General features: G+C 35.0%; 1 protein-coding gene across 1 annotated transcript; it reads left to right on the top strand.

Moving 5' to 3' along the window:
• LOC107633148 lies at nt 20,208-21,482 on the top strand. Its single transcript, XM_016336785.1, has 3 exons — nt 20,208-20,432; nt 20,745-21,116; nt 21,201-21,482. Exons 1-3 carry the CDS (start codon nt 20,208-20,210, stop codon nt 21,480-21,482), a joined length of 879 nt encoding a protein of 292 aa, XP_016192271.1.

Here is a 21,932-nt window from a genome sequence, read left to right on the forward strand (position 1 = left end):
TCAAGGCTTATCAAGGTTGATACTTCAAGAGAAAGATGTAAGGGCTCAACTAGTGATAATTTGGTTAGATCTAAAAGAAGAATTTGGTACTCCGTAGAGAATTCAAAGTGCTTGCCACCCGGATAGAACCATGATGATCAACTTGAAGACAGGTGCAGAAACAAGATTTGGGATCCAGGCATATATGAGGATCAAATTTGGGAGCTCAAAACTTGTGACAAACTCCATCAAAGCTTGAGAAATTTACTTGGTATTGATAGAGCTTATTGGAAGTCCAAGCATTGGTGGAAGTTTCAGGATGAGTTCAAGCACAAGCCGCCATGACAAGGAGCTCACCAAATGTCCAACTTAAGGACTTTAACTAAAAGTGCTAGGTGGGAGACAACCCACCATGGTATGATCGTTCCTTTTCTTCAATTTTGATTTTATTTCATTTTGTTTGTTTTTGAGTTTTATTTTATCCTATTTTTACTGAACCTGAAATTATTCATAGCATCCACACTATCATTGCATTTTGCATCCTGCATATAAAAAAAAAACGCACGTGACGCGTAAGCGTCGCTGACGCATCCGCGTCACAGGTGCGTTGGGAAGAAAATAAAATTGAACAGAAAGTCACGCGAAAGCGTGGCTGGAGGCGTGCCTTAGGCACCAATATGACCACGCGACCGCGTCGCTGACGCGTTCGCTTCGTTTGCGAAATAGCCTCCCCACGCGTCCGCGTCACCCACGCGAACGCGTGGCCCTGCAAAATCGACGTGAAGAGGTGTATGGCAGTAAGTTATGATGGAGTGGGGCTGGAACCATGCTAGAAGCACAAGCCCTACCACACGAACGCGTGCCCCATGCGTCCGCATCATTTTTAAAAGAAAGGCCATTCACGCGATCGCGTCAACCACGCGATCGCGTCACCCCAATTTTTTGGTAAAATGGGTTTGAAACAGAGAGTTGCGCGAACGCAAGGCTGCCTTCGCGCTATTCGCTTAAATCAAGTCACTCGACCGCGTGACCCACGCGTCTGCGTCACTTGACAAAAATCACACACCACGCGATCGCGTGACCCACGCGTCCGCGTCATATGCGACGCACAACTTATCCAGCTCAGCCAAGATATCTTATCTTTTCTTCCCCAAATCCTAATTTCTTTCTTCTTCTTTCTTCTTTCTTCCTTTTCTTCTCCCCCTCTACTATTTTATCCCTTTAATTTAATGTATTTATTTGTTCTTTTTTTTCTCAATTTCATCTTAGCTTAATTCATTTTGGTTTCTTTTTCAATTCTTTGTCATGTATTTTTATGTTGGTGTTGGAGTTTTATTTGGATAGTACCTTATTTTATTTGAGCATGTGGCTAATCTGAGGAGAGATTGACAATTGACATTTACTTATGGCTTTCATATACATTTGGATTACATTATTTTCATCCCTATTTTAACTTGCACACCCAGTGTTTGTGAAAAAACTTTTATGGCATTTTGAATCTTATCTTATTTTACTCTTTCACTTGCATACCTCTTTTTCACAACACTTGTGCTCCACATATATTTGGGATTATCATTCACAATTGTCATCATTACACATGCTCTTTAATTTGGCACATTTATTACTTGATGCTTGAGCTATGCTTCTCATGCCTATTATTTGCATGTTTTTATCCTTTTGCATCTAATTATTTTGAATTGCCCTTTTTGATCTTTATTGTTGTCTTCCCTACATGTTGTAGCTACCATGTAGTTGGTCTATTATCTTTTCTTTGGCATTCCTTATCACTTGGAATTTTCTCCCTTCCGGTCTTAGTTTTCTATATTTCACACTCTTCCTTTTTCTTCTTCCTTAGGCATGTGTACCAAGAAAGGAAAAGAGAAGGACACTGACAAGACACCGGCACGGAGAGGAACTAAGAGACCTCCAGCTAAGGCGCCTCTATCTACAAGCGTCAGTTGTAGCAACCCGTCCACTTGTACATCTCAGCATGCACCGAGGACGGTGCAATCTTTAAGTGTGGGGAGGTCGATACCGACTTTCATGGATTAGTTATTTCCTTCTCAACACCAATATTCTATTTTCTTTGTTTGCTCATTGTTGCATTTGCATATTTGATTACATGTTTTCTTGATTTTACGCATTTAGTTACTACTTGGTTGAAGTAATATTTTCTTTTTCAAGAAATTTTTATAGTATTTCACTAATTTAAATTGAAAATTTTTTTGTTAAATTTGTTGGAAGTTGTATTTGGAACATAGTTTAAAGCTAGAAACATACAACCTGTAAGACTTGAGCTTAATTACATGGTTACATTATTTAACCATAAATTTTTATTCTTGTGTGTTTTCTTCTCTATGATTGCAATCTTTACTTTGTTCCATTCTATATGTCCACTATTTAGTGTATTTACATGCTTGCATATGATTGAGGCCATTATTTGTTATTAGCTCACTTATCCCAAATAAGCCTACCTTTTACATCTCCCTTGTTAGCCACCTTGAGCCTTTTTATCCCCATTTATTCTGTTCTGTAACCACATCACTAGCCTTAAGCAGAAAAATAATTAAATACCCCAATTGAATCTTTAGTTAGCTTAAGATAGGGATTGTGTAACAATTAAGTGTGGAGAAACTGTGGGAACATGGGTTAATAAGGGAATGTGTTATATTTTTACTTTGATAAAATATTGGGAATTCAGGTACCTACTCATGTGAGACTAAAAAAATTAAAAATCCATGTGTATTGATAAGTTATGTTTATTTTTCTATTTAAAAAAATAAAAAAAAAATAAAAATAAAAAAAGAAAAAGAAAAAGAAAAAAAATCCAAAAAAAAATATTCAATAAATAAGTAAATAAATAAGGGGACAAAATTACCCCAATGTTAAGTTAATAAAAAATCAATGTATATGTGATAAAATTAAAGAAAAGTTGATACATGAGTATCTGATGCAAAAGTGGGAATTTTGGGTAGCTAGGCATGAATTAGAATTATATAGAGTATATGTATGTTAGGTAAAAGCTTAGGTTAATTAAAGATTCAATTTATAGCTCACTTAGCCATATATATACCCTCACCCTTACCTTAGCCCCATTACAACCTTGAAAATACCTCATGATATTTGCATTGGTACATTAAATACTTGTTGATTGGTTAGATGAAGAACAAAGTTTAGAAAGCATGATTAGAGAAGAATAGAGTGAATTACCCTATACATTTGAGTGATTAGAGTGCATATACACTACCAGTGAGGGTTCAATGCTTAATTCTATGTTCCCTGCTTTCATGAGGTATCTTCTTACAAGTTTACTTGTCTTTTATTGTATAATTTGAATTAGTAAAATCTGATTTATGTTTGTCTTGAAGAGCTTATTTACTTTTAACCAAGTAGATAGAAACATCTTAGCATGTAGTTGCATTCATATAGATATGTTGCATTTCATACATTCTACCATTCCTTTTCACTCCCTTATAGCTTCTCCTGAGCTTAGCATGAGGACATGCTAATGTTTAAGTGTGGGAAGGTTGATAAACCACTATTTTATGATTTATCTTGTGCTCAATTGAGTGGATTTTATCAATCTTTCATACACTTATTCATACAAAATGCATGTTTTACATTCTCCTTCCTGATTTTGTGCTATGATTGAAAACATGCTTCTTTGGTCTTATATTTGCTAATATTAATCTTCTCTTATTACCATTCAATGCATTGATATGTGCGTTAAGTGATTTCAAAGATTACAGGGCAGGAATGACTTAGAGGATGGAAAGGAAGCATGCAAAAATGGAAGGAATAAAAGAACTTGAAGAAATTGCTAAGCTGTCCAACCTGACCTCCTTTCACTCAAACGGTCATAACTTGAGCTACAGAGGTCCAAATGATGCGGTTCTAATTGCGTTGGAAAGCTAACATCCGAGACTTTGATTTGATATATAATTTGCCATAGTGGACGTACAGATAGGCGACGCGAACACGTGCTTCACGCGAACGTGTCGCAGTGACGAAAATCAGCGTGTTTGAATTCGCAACCAGCGAATTCTGGGCTATTTCTGGCCCAGTTCTCGGCCCAGAAAATACAGATTAGAGGCTATAAAGTGGGAGAATACATACAACAATAGATCCAATATTCATAATTCATAATTTTAGGATTAGATGTAGTTTTAAAGAGAGAGGTTCTCTCCTCTCTCTTAGGATTAGGATTTAGGATTTCTATTATGTTTAAGCTATGATCTCTTCAATCACAGGTTCAATATTCTTTTAATTTATTTTCTACTTTTATTTATTCCATTACTTTAATTGTCATTTATCTTTTCATTATTGATTTACAAACTTTTCATGTTAGGATTTGAATTTATGTTTAAATACAATTTGAGGTATTTTAGATTAATGATTGTTTTAATTATGATGGTTTCAATTCAATTTAGATTTATTTTCCCCTTTTGGCTTTGGTTAAGTAATTAGTAATTCTTGAGTTATCAAACTCAGCTGTTGATTGAAATTGGAATTCTCTGCTGGTTAATTTGTACTCCAATAACTCTAGTCTTTTCATAGGAGTTTACTAGGACTTGAGGATCAAATTAATTAGTCCACTTGACTCTCCTTTGTTTAGCAAGGGTTAATTAAAGTGGGAGCAGAATCCAATTCTCATCACACCTGATAAGGATAACGAGGATAGGACTTCAATTTCTTATACCTTGCCAAGAGATTTTATTATTATTAATTTATTTTTCTTGTCATTTAAATTACTTGTCCCTATTTCAAAAACCCAAAAATATATAATTTCCATAACCAATAATAAATCATACTTCCCTGCAATTCCTTGAGAAGACGACCCAAGGTTTAAATACTTCGGTTATAAAATTTTATTGGATTTTGTTACTTGTGACAACCAAACTTTTGTACGAAAGGATTATTGCTTGGTTTAGAAACTATACTTGCAACGAGAATTTATTGTGAATTCTAAACCATCAATATTTTGATCGTCAATAATCTAAAATAAAAGATAATGGACTGGTTGTAACTGCCATATATTTTATGTTTTGATTGCGTCATGCGCTTCGTGTGTCTGTTGCGGGCTCTTAGTGGGCAGCATCATAACTCTGCATACATAAACACCTCTTAACCGTGAAAAATATTTTCATTCCCATTGTTAATTGACTATTATCCTCAGAAGAATGGAAATTGACAATAATACCTCCAACTGTGTTGATAAAAGCATCAATGAAAACCAATCTTGTCAAGTTGAAACCCTCCACTCCAACAGTGTTGTTGATGGCATAGTTGCCTCTTTGAAGGTGCGATGTGTTTCAATCTAAGTGTATTTGTTATGCACGATTGCAACTAAATTTTCCTTAATATTCATATACTGTTTTTGCAGGATTTGCACATTAAAATAACTGACCTTGAGAGATTGTACAACAATATGAAGGGAGAGATGACCATTCTTTAAGTTGCAGTATTGGATCTTGAAGACCGCCCAGCAGCTCCTGATCAATTGCCACAACGGCATGTTCCAGCTGACGCGGTCAAAGGGAAGGAAGTACTTGAGAAAGACTATGCAAACGTAGAAGAAGATACTGATGTCATTCTTGGTGGAAGCGATCCTGAAAATACTGGTACTCCCCTGAATGAAAAATCTCAAAAGATAACTATTATCAACCTGGACGAAGAAATAATAGCACAATAAAAAAATGTCAACTATACTCGTACCTATCTTCGTGAAAAGATATATCCTTATATTAGCTACTTGTTTTCATTTGCAGCATTCGTATATTTTAGTTATTAATTTTTTAATTATTTTTTTATAAAAATCGTGTAGGCAAAAAAAACATCCAAAGCTGCCTTGAACTCGTCACCCAAATGTCACAACTCAAGTGAAAATTTCTGTTCTGGGCGAAAGAGGAGCAGACCAAAGGGATCTAATGGACCTAAAATACTATCAGCTGAAATTGGCTGTGTACTCCCAGTTGAACTAAAGTCTAAATTCCATCCAACTAAGGAAATACAGTTAACACTACAAGAATGTCAAATATCACTTTATGTATTTGGCCACAACCTATATGAAGGGTAAAAACATTCCGTTAGCTACTTAACAAAAATAAAATATAAATATAAATAAGTTAATTATTGATGTCGAATATTTATTTCTGTGTCTTTTGTATTTGTAAGTTTTTATACAACTACAACTTTGTTGTATCTACACAGGGAAATCTGTTCAAAAATAAAAATATTGAGATGAGTCGAGCAGATTTTCAATGTCTCATTCCTAGCAATGAAGTACACTCTAATATAAGTAAATACGGTAACTTTTATTAGGTTTGTGAAAAATATGCTTTAGTTATTAATATGTTTATTTTCATGTAGATTTTAATGCTGGCTGCCCTTAAAACAACAATGGCACAACGTATTGATGATGCCTTTAAAGATATGTCCAATAAAATAACAACTTGGTCTCTACCACCACAATTTGGGGTAAGAAATTTCGGTAACCGACCCTCAGAAAATATATAGTCCCACTGAAACTAATGATTTATAATAAAAAATTAGGTTGATGCCCTTAACCCAGATATGCTACGTCAAGAGGTGTATGAAAAGTACAAAAACATATGCCGAAGTCTTCTGCGTTAAAATATGTATTTTATTCTCACTCACTCTCTGTTTGAAATTTTTTTTTTTACTCTAATTGTCCATGAATATGTCCATACAGATATATGTTCCACTCATTGACGACATTTTTCATTGGTTCTTGATGGTAATATCCATTGACGAGGGGTACAAACTTGATTCATATCCAAACCCAAAGCGAGATATCTCCAAAAAATTCGTCATGAGATGAACTGTGATATATTAAATCTTTTTGGTGTATTTTTAGTTGTTGATAGCATAGTAAATTATATATTTTTAAATATTACTTATTATTGCTTACTAAGTCATATGATGCTATTATAAATATATTATGTGTAATAGAAAATAATTTTTTAAACACATTTTTTAATTTAATTTTAAATTTTTTTATGTAAATGTTATTTAAAGTTCATTCGTCGTTAACATGTTTTTGTAATTCATTTTGTTTTGAGCCATAGCTCGGTCTATTAGATTTAATTTTCTCTGGTTCGTACTCTAGCACTAATATGTTAGACAAAAAAAGCATTCTAATGGACAATTCGCCTCTCTGTGGCATCCCTGATTGCAACACAAGGTTTAGAGCCTATTTTATTGTGATATGCTTGTTAACTAGATCATGAATAGTAATGATCCTAATTATTTAAATGACTTGTATTTTATAGTGATAACTCTGCAGTTTGGTTGCTTGAGTGGATGGCAATGGAGGACATGTTTCAACCCAATCTCATTGCTAGGGTAAGTTAACAAATTTCTACTTTGTATACTTTTCGTTTCTTTTGACACAATAATTAATTTAACTTTTACGTTTTGTAGCCCCTGATTCCAAAATTCGAATGCTTACGGCATGTGCAACTTTAAATGGGACTCACAATGAATATAATGACATGGTCAGACATTGTTCTGCAGCTAGGTGAAAAGCATTGGTTGGCAATTAGATGGTCACCGTATTTATTATTAGGAAAGGATGGAATGTATTTGATTTGATTGTTTGTTATTTATGTTGTTTGTTATGGAATCTATTTGTTAGATCAATTACTTTTATTATTTAGCTTTTATATGTTCTCCTTAATATTTAGGATTTTTTAGTTACACATCTTTCATATAGCATATTATTTTTTCATTGAATTTCAATATGTACTCCCCAATTCTATCCTACTGTTTCATCCTACTACTATAAACTATAATTTAAAAACATTCAATTATTCACTGAACAACATATACAAAACTCACAATCTGTAGTAGTTATTATAGTAAAAATGACTACAAAAGTCACGTGTTCTAGCAGTTTTTGAATATCTGTTTAGTCATTTTTAAGACTCTAATTTGTTTATTCTAAAAGTGTTGAGTATTTTTTATTTTATTTAATATGTAAAAAATAATGTTTTATTTTATTTAATAAATAATAAATTTAGACTCTGCTTTCTTTTATTGTTTCGTCATAATTGAGTTGACATAGTCCCATTATATGATTCGCAATAAAATTCCTCTTACATTGTTGGATAACTTTTATTTAGTTTATACTGATACGTATATTTTATTTTTTTAATACCTTCAGTAAATTAAATACAAACAGAAATTAAGAATCAAAAATTAAGAATTACTAATTTGTTAAGTGTTTTTTAAAAAGAATATTTTTAGATCAATCAACATTTAAATCAAAATAAAAATTTCTAAAAAAAATTTACAAATTATTTTAAATTATTTTTTTAATAATAAATAAAAAGAATATAAAAATTATAAATATTCAAAATAGTATAAAGCATATAATTTAAAATGTGTTATTCTTGTAATGTATGCCCTAGATGATTAGACCAAACAGTGATTAGAAATATTCTTAATATTTGTATCCAGTTGCGTCATATTTCGTTCAAGTAATAATACCATAATTTTGAAATATTTTTTACAATGTGAAAAAGCAAAAATAATTTTAAATTGTATAAATCAATATATCTTTTCATAATGTCTTGCGTTACTTATTAAACACAAATGTATCCTAAGAGTAATAGCAAATATAATTTTCACATATAATATTTGAGGAGTTAACCATAAAAATAGATTCACTTACCATATGATGTGTATAACCAGATTTAGCTAATATAGTATGCTTATGCTACTATATTTTTTTTTGTAGAAGTCATCTTAAGTCTGCAAACGCAAATAAATAAAACAAATGTATCGAAATAGTAAATTAAGAATAAATAAAAAAATTTTTTACTATTGTCCAATAAACTTCCTACACTAAAACTAAAAAAATAAAATTCATATTCATCTTTCATCCAAGGCTAAACAGTAATAGCTAATGATACTTGTCTTTCTAATTACCGATGGTCACATCAAAATTCTACAAGAACAAAAAAAATTAAAATTAGACAACCATGTAATTAATAAGAAGCAATATGTTAAATACTCACCATTTCATCGATCCCCTCCTCACTGGTTTGACTAGACCAATCGTCATCATCTTCGGGACCTCCTCCATCTCCACTTTCCATTTGATTATGGTCATCTCTACGACGACAATTTCGCCGATTGTGTCCTATACCGTTACATCTACTGCACCGAATCCTTCACTTTTTCTTTTTATCCCCAGCTTCTTTTGAAGTAGCATCCGTCCGTGTTTTGAATTTCTCACCGGCACTATTAGAACTTCCCTTTCTATTCTTTTCATGTTTGGCAAATAATTCAGCCTTTTTGTTTCTAACCCACTCCATAACATCCTTAAAATCACCTAAATCTCCGCAAGCAGCAAATGGCAAGCCCTCTAGCTCATCATTCATAGCAGCAATCTTACTCTCATAACTTCCATTTCCAATTAACGATCCCCACTGCTCCAACCTTATATGTGCTTCTTTTGCTTTCATGGTCCATCGCTTCAATATCAGTGACTCAGGTAATTCTGTAATTTGAAGATATATCAATAGACGAAGGATATGAACACATGGAATGCCAAATGACTCCATTCATTGACATGAACACCTAAACTCACTGCTGCCAGGCCAATAAGATACAACCCATTTTCGTGTTAACTCACAATATTTTCGTACATCATAGTTCACACTACATGAAATCTCTCACCAATCAACTATTATCACACTTGACGCTTTCAACAATAATGATCGAAACAAGTAGAATACCTCCCTTGTATAAACAGTTGCTCCTGATCGCTCTAATGCTTGCACCTGTGTTTGCATTATCGGAAACCCGTATAAGGTGTAATAGTCAGCCTCAACCTCATTATTCCGCAACAAACCCATCCACCGGCGGAAGTGATGGAGGAATTCCTTAATGCTATAGCCAGATTTTACAAACCTAGCAACTTGCGAATGTAGTGCCTCACACCTCGATGTAGTCTCAACCCGGCAAAGAACTTGCCTCTCATATGTGCTGTAGCCCACATATCTTTAATCCCATAAGTGGTCTCAACCCACTCCATGTCCTTAACCCCAAAACTATTAACCATTGACGCCCACCTCTCCTTAAACTCATCAATCTCATAATCACCAAGCATGCATTTCCTGAATTGTTGGGTAAACTTGGGATTGGAGACATTGGCTATGGCATTTCTTAACAAATGCCATCCGCACAACCTATGGTGTGCATCTGGAAAGACCTTTTCAATTGCGAGCTTCATAGCCTTGGCACCATCAGTTATCACAGCATCTGGTCGTTTACCATTCATTGCTTCCACGAATCTCTGTAACAGCCATATGTAAGTTCCTTCTCCTTCATCAGCCACAATTGCATTGCCAAAAACTATTGTTTGAAGGTGATGGTTCACTCCTGAGAAAACTACCGATGGAAACTTGTACTTGTTTTTCTTGTAAGTTGCATCAAAGGCCACAACATCACCAAATACTTCAAAGTCAACACAGCTCTTCCCCTCCATCCAGATTAGGTGCCGAAACATACCATTGTTATCCACCTGGTAGCTCCAGTAAAACTTTGGATCTAATTTCTTCTGCTTCTTTAGGTATTTTAACGTTTCGGTCACATCACTTTCCATCAATTGCCTTTGCTTTTCTATTTGATTGTACATGTCTTTTCTTCAAAATCTAACATTCTCAAAACCACCAGATTGCTCGGCAAAATGCATATAGATTTGGGTTGTGGAAATTCCAGCATCTCTCATGTCGTTCATTCTTCGAATTTCTTCATCAGTCATTCTCTGTTGCGATCTCAACATCCAGCTCAAAGTTGGGGGTATTAACTCATGATTATGTTCATTTTGAAATAATGTTGTACACCACCAGTCCCTGCCAACATCTATGTGAACTCGCATTTGTGCTACACACCTACACCTAGTCTCTGGCTTTGGAGCTCTCTTCCTATTTGTTTCATTGACCCCTCTGAAAATACGATATCCTTGTCTTGAACACACAAATGTTTGCTAGAGTATGCGCTTATCAATCTCACTTCGCCCAACCTTGAACTTCCTAATTGAAAATCCATTGACCCTCCCAAATGCATTGTAAAAGGCATATGCAACATCAAGGTCTGAAAATACATACTTCTTAGCAGCATCAACGCTCAAACCTACGAAATTAACCCGACCGATACTTCCTGTACTATTCAATAACAGGTCTTTAACATCATTGCCATCACTATCAACTAACAATTCGTCCATTTCCTGAAAGACATTAAACAACAATAGACCTCAACGTTCTAAACATAATTTCAAACAATAATAAAGCTTAACATCCTAAGTGTTGGAATAATCCAGCTAAAAAGATGTACCTCAACTGAAACATTCCCTATTTGGTTATGCGATGAATCTCCAATCAAATCAACCATTTTTGTCGAATGTTATATTTACTGCATACTATTACAATAAAATAAAACAAAAAATATTTATATTTATGAAATGACAAAATTACAAAATATTTGACATATTCACAACTATGAAAGTAAGTACCATATGACAAAAATATGCACAAGATACCACGAAATGAAGTCCAAAATTCTCTTCTTCAAAATACAAAAATAATAAAAGATAAAACAATTACAAATAAATCACAAGGATATATCACAAATAATAAATTTTTACCAACACAACATTCACACTTCCAAAGTACAACAACCAAATCATGCAAATAGCATAATAACAAAGCATAAAAATAGCATTCATGATTCAATATTACTATAAAATACATTTCTGTATTGCTTTCCTTTACTCCTAGCACTTTACTAGAGAAATGAATGCTACTCCACTTTCATATTGTTACTACCTTCTTGCAATGAATGAAAATAATAATAAACTTATTATTCTAGTAAATATTTTGAAAATAGAGGCTTTGTATTATTCAATATTATTGTATATTTCAAGTTTAAAATACTATTATAATGAAATGACTTGAAAAAAATAAAGAAAAAAAAGTAACATAGCACAAGTTCTTGAACTCTAGACCAAAATATGACTCGAAACAATAAATATAACTACATAAAAAAAACTAACTGTAGTTTTTATTCTTCAAATTTTGAATGTAAAGTAGATAACCGACAATAAATTTAGCAATGTCGCGGAACTAAAGACGTGGCGAAACAAAAGTCTTCCTTAATGAGAAAAATTTTAAATGCCACAAGAATCAAACATAAAGAGTAAAAAAGAATAAAAAAGGTCATGAAAATAAAAAATTTGTAACAAAAATGCTAGAAAAATTCAAGTTTAACACAAGAGGTATTAGTTTATTAAGAAAATAAAGAAAGAAGAGCTCCTAGCATCACAATTCTACAAAATTGTTGACTATACATTATACAAGAGCTCCTACCATCACAAGGGTTATTAGTTTATTATATCACCATATATGTTCTCTTTTAATGGATTAGAAATTTGAGAATCACATGGCAAGAAAGTCGGGACACATTTCCACAAATTCGTAACAACTCAACAAACAGTAAATTGGACAAGCCCTCAATCTTAATTGTTCCTTTATGTCTATAGAAAAATTGTATAAAAATGTTATACAAATTATAAAAAAAAAAGTAGAGTTGATAATCTAACATTAGCCTTATACCATTTTTGAGCAAGCAAAATACCAGTTTGAACACTCCCATATCCCAAGAAAATCAACCATTCAAAATTTCATAATTATAGTCTAATATAAATCTTAAAATATCTTTTAAATTTAAAATATTACATAAAATGTCATCAACCAAATCTATATGATATTATCAAAATACACACTCAAAAATTAAATAGTAAAAAGAAATATCTAAATATTAAATGGTTGTAGACAAAATAAACATTGATATTGTGGTTTTTCATTCACTACTTCCAGAGCAACATATTTCCAAGCTATAAATTAGAACCTTGGGACTGAGTATCTTAGAACTGGGAAGATTAGGATTAGCAGCATCATTTGCTTATTACCAGCATATTGCTTATTGATTAATACTATCATCAATAACTGAAATCAATAAGTCATTCATAATGTTAAAAACAGCAGCAATACAGCTAGAAATCAAATAATCATCCATGAAACCACAACTGAAATCAATAAGGCAACACCAAACCACACTAACAGCAGCTCTCAAAGGATAAATCCAATAAAAAAAACTATTACCAACAACATAACAAATTCAACATTAAATTAATTTAAATGCACTAAACATTCTTGAAGTTTATTTTTCTTTTTGTTTAATGAGTCTAACCAGCAAAATTCTAAAAACATGAGCGTACTGAATAGAAAACCCAAAAAAAAGAAAACATTTGTGTGGGACTTTAGGTAATTAAAATTCAAAAAGGTAGCAGATTAGATCAGACTTCATTCAAACTTCAAAATTTAAAGGGAAAAAAAGTAGAACAAGCAGAAATCAGTGAAAACAGCAGAATAATTTCAACAAATCCAAGGAAGAACATATGATATTTAGGGTAAATGATATGATTAAATAAAATAAGATTCTAAATTACGTAAATATAACATTTGAGATTTGGTTACATTCCATTCTCTTTCATATCTATATAAACTATGTTAACTTCTAAAAGTTTTAGAAATTTGCACGTAATCTATCGTAGGTTATCGCAGTTTAAGTGTGATATCGTGTAAAGCATAAACTGCTACAACAAGCAGCGGTTTATGACGAGAGAATAACCAAAGGTAAACCACTACAAGTGATAATGGTTTCTGAGGAAGAAAAATAAAGACATAAACCGCGATAAGTAGTGGACGTTTATGCTCGAGATCTAATCCTTTGTGAGTTGTAGCGGTTTATGAACGTGGATCGCTCTATAAATACTGGTTGAAGGTTATTATGATGTAGAGTAAACAAATACAAATGTCTAATGAGGATAGTTTCTTAGCTCTTGTGCACTATACAGGAAAGATTCAAAAGTGCAAAAAAGAGGGTATACAGTTTATAGACAAGGAGCTTAGGGTATGTGGAACTAAGCAGGTGGAGAAATTATTTTATAAGATCCCCATTGCCATTGTGTCAAGCGGTGAGAAGTACGACACACTTGTCATAGGGGTCCGATGAAGATCTCTAGGTTATTTTTCATTGTCAGAGAAGTTTTCTAGAGGTGAGAACTCATGAGTTGTTTGCGAAGTTGGAGGATGTTATCGCCAGTTTAGAAGGATCAGCTCTGAATCTTCAATCAATTGGTATAGGGGGCCTTCCAGTTCGATGCTTGTGGTTGCACCAGCTGCAACATTGGTTGCATCCCCATCTTTTGTAGTTGATTTAAACTACGACCATGGGGATGCATGTGTTATTGGAGATAATTGTTTCTTTGGCGAGCTAGCAGTTGCGATGGGTGGTTCTCCTCACATGATTGCTATTGGTGTAGTGACCTAGAACCAGATTGGGTTAAAAATACAATGCAAAAGATGATTTGAAGGAAGAGCCAATTGATGACACGTCATCTTAAACGGTTTTAGGGTCTTTTTCTTATTCATTTTCTTAGTTTTCAATTAAATTTATGTTTTCTAAAATAATTTAATAAATAATCAAATATTTAGAGTTGTGTTAGTGTTTTTGTGTTTTCAGGAGTTTTTAGCCCCAAAACAATCAAGAGTCAAAAGAAAAACTCAAAATCTACAAAAGCGTGGCCTAAAAAACAAAAGTGTGCCCTAAGGAAGAAGGAAATGAGCACGCCCATCGGAAGGACTTCACGCCTGGTGGGACCCCCTCCATGGAGCAGCATGCCCGGCAGCCTTGATCCACACCCGGTGGAGGTGATGCACGCCCGACGGCCTCCTTCCACAGTCGGCGGACTAGTTCTGAGCCTTGACCTCTTCATACTCAAGCAATGAAAAAATTGAGCTACAAAGGTACAAATGAGACAGTTCTAGTTGCGTTAGAAAGATAACGTCCAGAGCTTCAGAATGATATGCATATGCTTATAATGGACGTTTGGTTTGGACTGTGCACCACCATCATCTTTGGGACACAAAAAATAGCGTCCCAGACAACTCAAAATGCAAGCCCGGCTTAAAGACAATTACAACTCTCAGGAAGCAATAATTAAGGCCCAAGCTTAATTATCCACATCATTAGAAGCTTTAATCACATCCAAAATATTGAAGATTCCAAAAGATTAGTTATTAATTCTCTCTAAAAACATAAAAGTTTTGGTTGTTAGGATTTGTTTCTATATTAGATTTGAATTATGGTTTTGATTTGAATTGAAGTAAGTAGTAATCTTATCTTTCTCTTCGAAGGATAAGATTAGGATTAGTTTTGAATTTGAATTCTAGAATTTAAGATATAAATAAGTCAACCTTGTTCAAAAGAGAAGGCATCCGGGGGGAGAATCTTCGAATCCCTCACGTGTCTCTCTTCCTCTTTTCTTTTGTTTTGTTTTCTTTTACTTTTTTCATAGGTAACTAATCCTTTATCAAAGGGTTAAGAGCTCTATTTATGTTTTCTATCGTTATTAATCTACGTTTATTTTATTTTGAAGTTTTGCATTGATCTATTTCATGATTGAGTTATTCATTCTTCATTCAGATTAGTAGATTGAAAGGTATGCTAATCTCTTTTGAATTCATTTATTACAATTAGGAAATTTGATATTTGAATTAACGCTTGAAAACTCTTTCATATGACTTTTTGAATTCGACTAGGGATAGTGGTTCAATTAGTGTGTGACACTTGCATGATTTTTAATCACTCAAATTTTGAATAAGTGACATATAATTCTGATTAGAACAACTTTTGAAAATTGTGTTTTCTTTTAAGATTTAACTAGACAGGACTAGCTTGAATACATTACATATAATTCGACCTAAGGACTACTTTTAAATCTCATTTGAATTTAAAATCAAATTTTATGCTTAATCTCTTGATTAATTAATTGACAACTAATTAATTCTTGAGAAACTGAGGAGCCAAGGGATTGGAAATCAGTTACTAAAGATTTCTCGTAAAAGATCTTTGCAACTTCAAGATAAGTAAACAAGGTTTGATTTCTCTAAGAGCATAAACATCTCCAAAGCCCTTGACTCTCATCATCATTGTCTTCTCAAATCAACATTCAAGTCTCTGTCCGCAAGCATTCAAGACTCTCAAGATCTCAGCAAGACTCAATCTTGCCCCTTTCAAATTAGGTTCTATTAATCTAAGAGAAAGTCTAGGGGGCCAGCATTTTTATTAAAATCTGGCCAGCAATTAACTGGCAAAAAAAAGTGAATAATTCCACACCATTAGATGTAATCTCATACCATTAAAAATATTAATGATGGCTAATTGATGGTTACAAATTACTTGAACGATTCGGTGTATTTGCTAGTATCCATGAGCTTCAATTTTCGCTCATCACCAATCGAGATAGTTGGGGACAGCGATGAGGATCTAAAGGAGCGATCCACGTACACATCATGGTTCATTAAATTCTGGCACACAACAATACATGCCACACTTTTCCACCCTAAACTTGGATGTGATGGCACAACAACTGGATTGAGTCTGCTTTTGGTGGCTAGAGATTGCATAGTCATTCTAGAATAAAAGAGAAAGTTGTGCTTAGTGTCAAGAGTTATAGCATCTGTCTTAGAGTAGAGTACATAGTGTTAGAGTCAGACCATCTTAAGTACCATGAAAAGTGCACGAAATTTGGTAGAGATTGCAATTAATTGATACATATCTTATTTTGGTGAAGAAAGGGTACTTGAGAGGTTAGGAGGTATAATGGACCTAACACTTGTTTGGCCACGTCGATATCAAGCAATCACAAGTAGCTTGATTATCACGTGATATGTGCTTTCATCTTTTCATTGGTCAAGGTAGATGCTATTGTTACAATAAAGGTCTTGTAGCAAACAACAGAGGCAAGTTATGGTTTCAAACTAGTTACTAAAAGGTTTAGCTCACGAAGTAGAAGGTAATTTCATAGATTTATAGAGATTGGGAGGAGTCTTATAGCAACTTGCCATGATGGATTCACGGTGTACAGTTTACCACGACAAGAAGCATTGCAGTGTTAAAGAATTCTCCAGTGAGAGAATTAGTGATTAGGTTGATGATTCTACGATGTACTTTCACCGTCTGTTTTGGATCCTTGTATCGAGGCCTTTTGACATTACAAGCCACTTGTGAGCATTGATGAGACTTATTTGTATGACAAGTATGGAGGTACATTCCTGTTGGCAATTGCATAGGATAAGAACTCTAACATTATCCAATGGCATTTTCACTTATTAAAGGTGAAAATATGAAATCATTGTCTTTTTTCTTATCTAATCTTTGCCAGCATGTGACTCCGTAATAGGTCATTATTGTTATCTCTGATAGGAACAACGAGATCAAGGCTGCTTTAGAGACCCCTGATGGTGGTTGGATCCCTTTGAATGCTTATCATGCATTCTGTATTCGTCATGTCACAGCAAACTTTGCTTTAAGTTTCAAGGGTAAGGATGCAAAAAAAAGCTACTTCTCAAAGACGGAAGTTGAGTTTGACTATTGGTTTGAAATTTTGAGGACAGAAGACCCAACTACGTGTGGTTGGGCAAATAGAATGAACTATGACAAGTGGAGCCAAATAAAGATTGTGGGAGACACTTTGGACACATGACCACCAAAGACAAGCTGCGGAGGTACATCTAGGGACTGGTCATGAGTTTTGCTAGGAACTAATGAAGGCAATAGAGTGCAATTTGAGGGATTCAAGATGCTTCACAGTCACTTTGTTCGATAGATATCATTTTGAGTACACTATGGCCAAGACAACTCTTATCAGTAACTTCTCCCTTAGCTCATACCGAGTTTCACTTACGGACCGTACGTGCAATTGTGGATATTTTCAAGCCCTACATTACCCCTGTTGTCATGCAATCACATGTTGTGCTCACTCACGACTCAATTGGGCAATATATGTTCATGATGTATACCGTATTACTAAGATGTTTAATGTGTACAAGATTGTCTTCAACCCACCTATTACAAAAAGATTTTGGCCACCATACGACGGGCCCATCATCATTCCTGATCCCAGCATGAGACGTGCATGAGAAGAGTGTCCAAAAACCACCAAGATTCGTAACAATATGGATGAGGCTGATCCTAACCAGCCCAAGCGATATGGCCTCTATAAGCAAGCTGGACATACTCGGAGAAACTGTTCCCAACGAAGATCCACTACAGGCAGTAACACCTAGATTTTGGTTTCTTCTTTTACGTTTATGAACTTGTTTTAGTTTATTTTATACCACAAAGTCTAAATGTAATTTTTTTAAGGTTATGTACTTGTTTCAATTTATTTCTACTATTGAAGCCTTAACGTATTTTTTTTATCTTCATGGGATGAACTATTGTAATATCATCATTTTACGCTACAACATCTTTGTATCCATTTAAACAGTGATTATTAATTTAACACGTGAGTCACATAACATAAAATCAAACTCTAAATTCATAAATAGCAGAAACCATAATACTAATACATAGTGCTTAAAATAGCAACCATAAAAGCAACATAAGAAGTGACTGAGAAAATAACAACCCTAGACATCCTACTGCTCATCCTCATCACTGTCATCAGCATCATGCGCAAATTCGAGTAGTGAATGAGACCCGGTACCATATCTAGGTGAACGTCTCACCCTATGGCCTCTCTGGACCTAATCAGCTGCTAGTGGATCCAGAGGAGACATGGTGCCAAATGCTGATGGAGGCGTCCCACCTAATGCATATCCTACGTTGTATGAACTTGTGGCAGCTCGTTTAGATCTGCCATAAACTGTGTGCAACTGCAACATTTTTGGCTATATCTTCGGCATCTGTGGCTACACCTCTGGCATCTATTACCTGTAATGTTGTCTGTCGTCCTCTCGTATCTTATCTTGCTTCTTTCTCTTTTGACTTTTTTCAAATTTTGAATTTCAAAACCTTTCTGACTTTCTTTTAATTTCAAAATTTTTCAAAATCAAATCTTCAATTTTAATTTTAAATATTTCAAAATCTTATTTTTGATTGACTCTTTCTTTTTTAATTTTAAAGATTTTTTCAAAAATCAAATCTTTTATTTTATTTTCAAATCTTTCTGAGTTAATTACTTGTTTGTTTCATTTTAATTTTAAAAGTTTGATTCTTTCTAATTCTTCTCTCTCTCTTCTATTTTCGAAAATCTCTAACTCTTTTCTCTCTCTCTCTTCTCTTTCAAAAATCTTCTTCTTCCTTTTTTTCGCTTACTTTTGAAAATTTTCTTCCTATTTCCCTCTTTAATTTCGAAAAATCTTTTTAAATTGAAAAGCATCTTTCCTTTCTTTTCTCTTCTTCTAATTCTCTCACAAGGACCTCTATACTTTGACATAGAGACTCCTTTCTCTTCTTATCTTCTTGGTTTCTTTCTTCTTGTTTATGAACAGGAGTAGGGATAAAGAACCTCTCTTTGATCCATATCCTGAACCTGAAAGGACTCTAAGAAGGCGTCTGCAACAAGCTGAAGCTTGCAGAGCCGTAAGGAATCTGACAAGAGCTCTAGAGCAAGAAGCTGAAGATACAACAATGGAAGCTAATCCAGACAATGGGGTGACGCAAGAAAGGTCCTAGGATCTTACACTACACCTAATTGTGACTTTTATGGGCACAGCATCTCCATTCTTGCCATTGGGAGAAACAACTTTGACTTGAAGCCTCAACTGGTCACTCTGGTACAACAGAACTGCCAATTTCATGGACTTTCACAGGAAGATCCAAACAAGTTCCTATTTGACTTTCTGCAGATTTGTGACATTGTCAAGACTAATAGAGTAAATCCAGAAGTCTACAAGCTCATGCTCTTTTCCTTTGCAGTAAGAGACAAAGCAAGGCTATGACTAGATTCTCAGCCTAAGGAAAGCCTAGACACCTGGGAGAATGTGGTCAATGGATTCTTGACCAAGTTCTTTCCATCTCAGAAGCTAAGCAAGCTGAGGGTAGAAGTACAAACCTTGAGACAGAAAGAGGGAGAATCTCTCTATGAAGCCTGGGAAAGATACAAGCAAATGATCAGGAGATGCCCTCCTGACATGATCTCATATTGGACTATGCTAGATATCTTCTATGATGGCCTATCTGAGGCATCCAAGATGTCATTGGACCACTCTGCAGGTAAATCTCTTCACTTCAAGAAGACGTCTGAAGAGGCACAAGAGCTTATTGACATGGTTGCCAACAACCAGTACATGTACACTTTTGAGAGGAACCTTGTGAACAATGGGGCTACTCAGAAGAGAGGCGTCCTAGAAGTAGGCAACTTAGATGCTATCTTGGCTCAAAACAAGCTTATGTCCCAGCAGATCAACATGATCACTAAGAACTTGAGTGAGACGCAGAGATCTGAGGCTTACTATCTAGAGACAGCCTATGAGTTAGACGTAGGTGATAACACCTGGACCACCATGGAGGAGGTAAACTACATGGGAAACTCCTCAAGAAACTCCAACAACAATCTCTATTCGAATATTTTCAATCAGGGATGGAGGAACCACCCCAACTTTGGGTCGAAAGATCAGCAGAAGCCTTAAGAAGGCTTCAGTAACAATCAGGGTGGAATGAACCAGAATAGGTTCAGCAATAGACCCTATGAAACTTCTCAGCAACAATTGGAGACACCTAAGCAGAGTCTCTCTAACTTGGCTACTATAGTCTCCAACCTCTCCAAGACTACCTACAGTTTCATGGCTGAAACTAGGTCTTCCATCTGAAACTTGGAGATACAGGTTGGTCAACCGAGTAAGAGGATCCCAGAAATCCCTTTCAACACTCTTCCAAGCAACGCAAAGGTGAATCCAAAGGAAGAGAGCAAGGCCCTCACTATAGAGGTTGTGACCCAACCTAAGGAGAAGCCTGCTATTAAGGAGCTCAAGGAAATCAGAGCTCATGAGGAGACTGATAATGTCACCTTGCACACCCCTGTGCTGAGAGAGGAACCTGAAGAATACTCTTCTCCAGAAGAGGATGAGGAGTCCAAGGAAGAGCAAATTGCTTGGTACTTGAAAATCCTCAGAAAGCTGAAAGCTAACTCTTCTCATACAGAGGCGTTGGAGGAGGAAGATGAGCCTGTGATACTAGCCAAGGAGTGCAGTGCCTTGGTCTAGAAGAAGCTTTCTCAGGAGCTGCCGGATCCCAGAAGCTTCCTGATTCTCTGTACTATAGGGACCATCAACTTTGAGAAGGCACTATGTGACCTTGGCTCAAGCATCAACCTCATGCCTCTCTCTGTAACGAAGAGGCTAGGAATTCTAGAGGTGCAGCGTGTCGAGATCTCATTGGAGATGGCAGACAAGTCCTTGAAAAAGGCATATGGCATGGTGGAAAATGTCCTAGTGAAGGTTGAAGACTTTTACATCCCTAATGATTTCGTAATCCTAGACAATAGGGAGGATAGAGATGAATCCATTATCCTTGAAAGGCCTTTCCTAGCCACTGCTAAGGCCATTATTGATGTGGAAATATGAGAGCTAGTCTTAAGACTACATTAGGATTGTATCTTATTCAGGATACCCAACCCTCAGTCTCCCTTTGACAGAGTTGGTACCACTGTACAACACATAGTGTTTCAGTCTTCTCTCTTAGTGCAGAGCTTTACAGAGCCCCCGGACACCAACTCTAAGTTTGGTGTTGGGCAGTCATCATCAAGCAATAAGAAGGAATGTACTGATAAAAAGGTACCTAAAGGATGGAGGGACAAGAAGATCCCCACTAAAGGCCTCTCACCTGGAATGAGAGTTGTCTTCACTAAGAGTCCAGTCATTCCACACACAGTGAGTAGAATCCTGTCTTTAGAACATGTGGAGCTCACCCATGAGAACATAGGAAGAAAGTGCACTGTAAGGGGTGAAGATCTGAGTCCCTACCTACCTCCGTAATGTTGTCCATCAAGCTAATGACGGTAAAGAAGCGCTTGT

The sequence above is a fragment of the Arachis ipaensis genome, chromosome B03 (assembly GCF_000816755.2).
Source record: "Arachis ipaensis cultivar K30076 chromosome B03, Araip1.1, whole genome shotgun sequence".
Classification (NCBI taxonomy): Eukaryota; Viridiplantae; Streptophyta; class Magnoliopsida; order Fabales; family Fabaceae; genus Arachis; species Arachis ipaensis.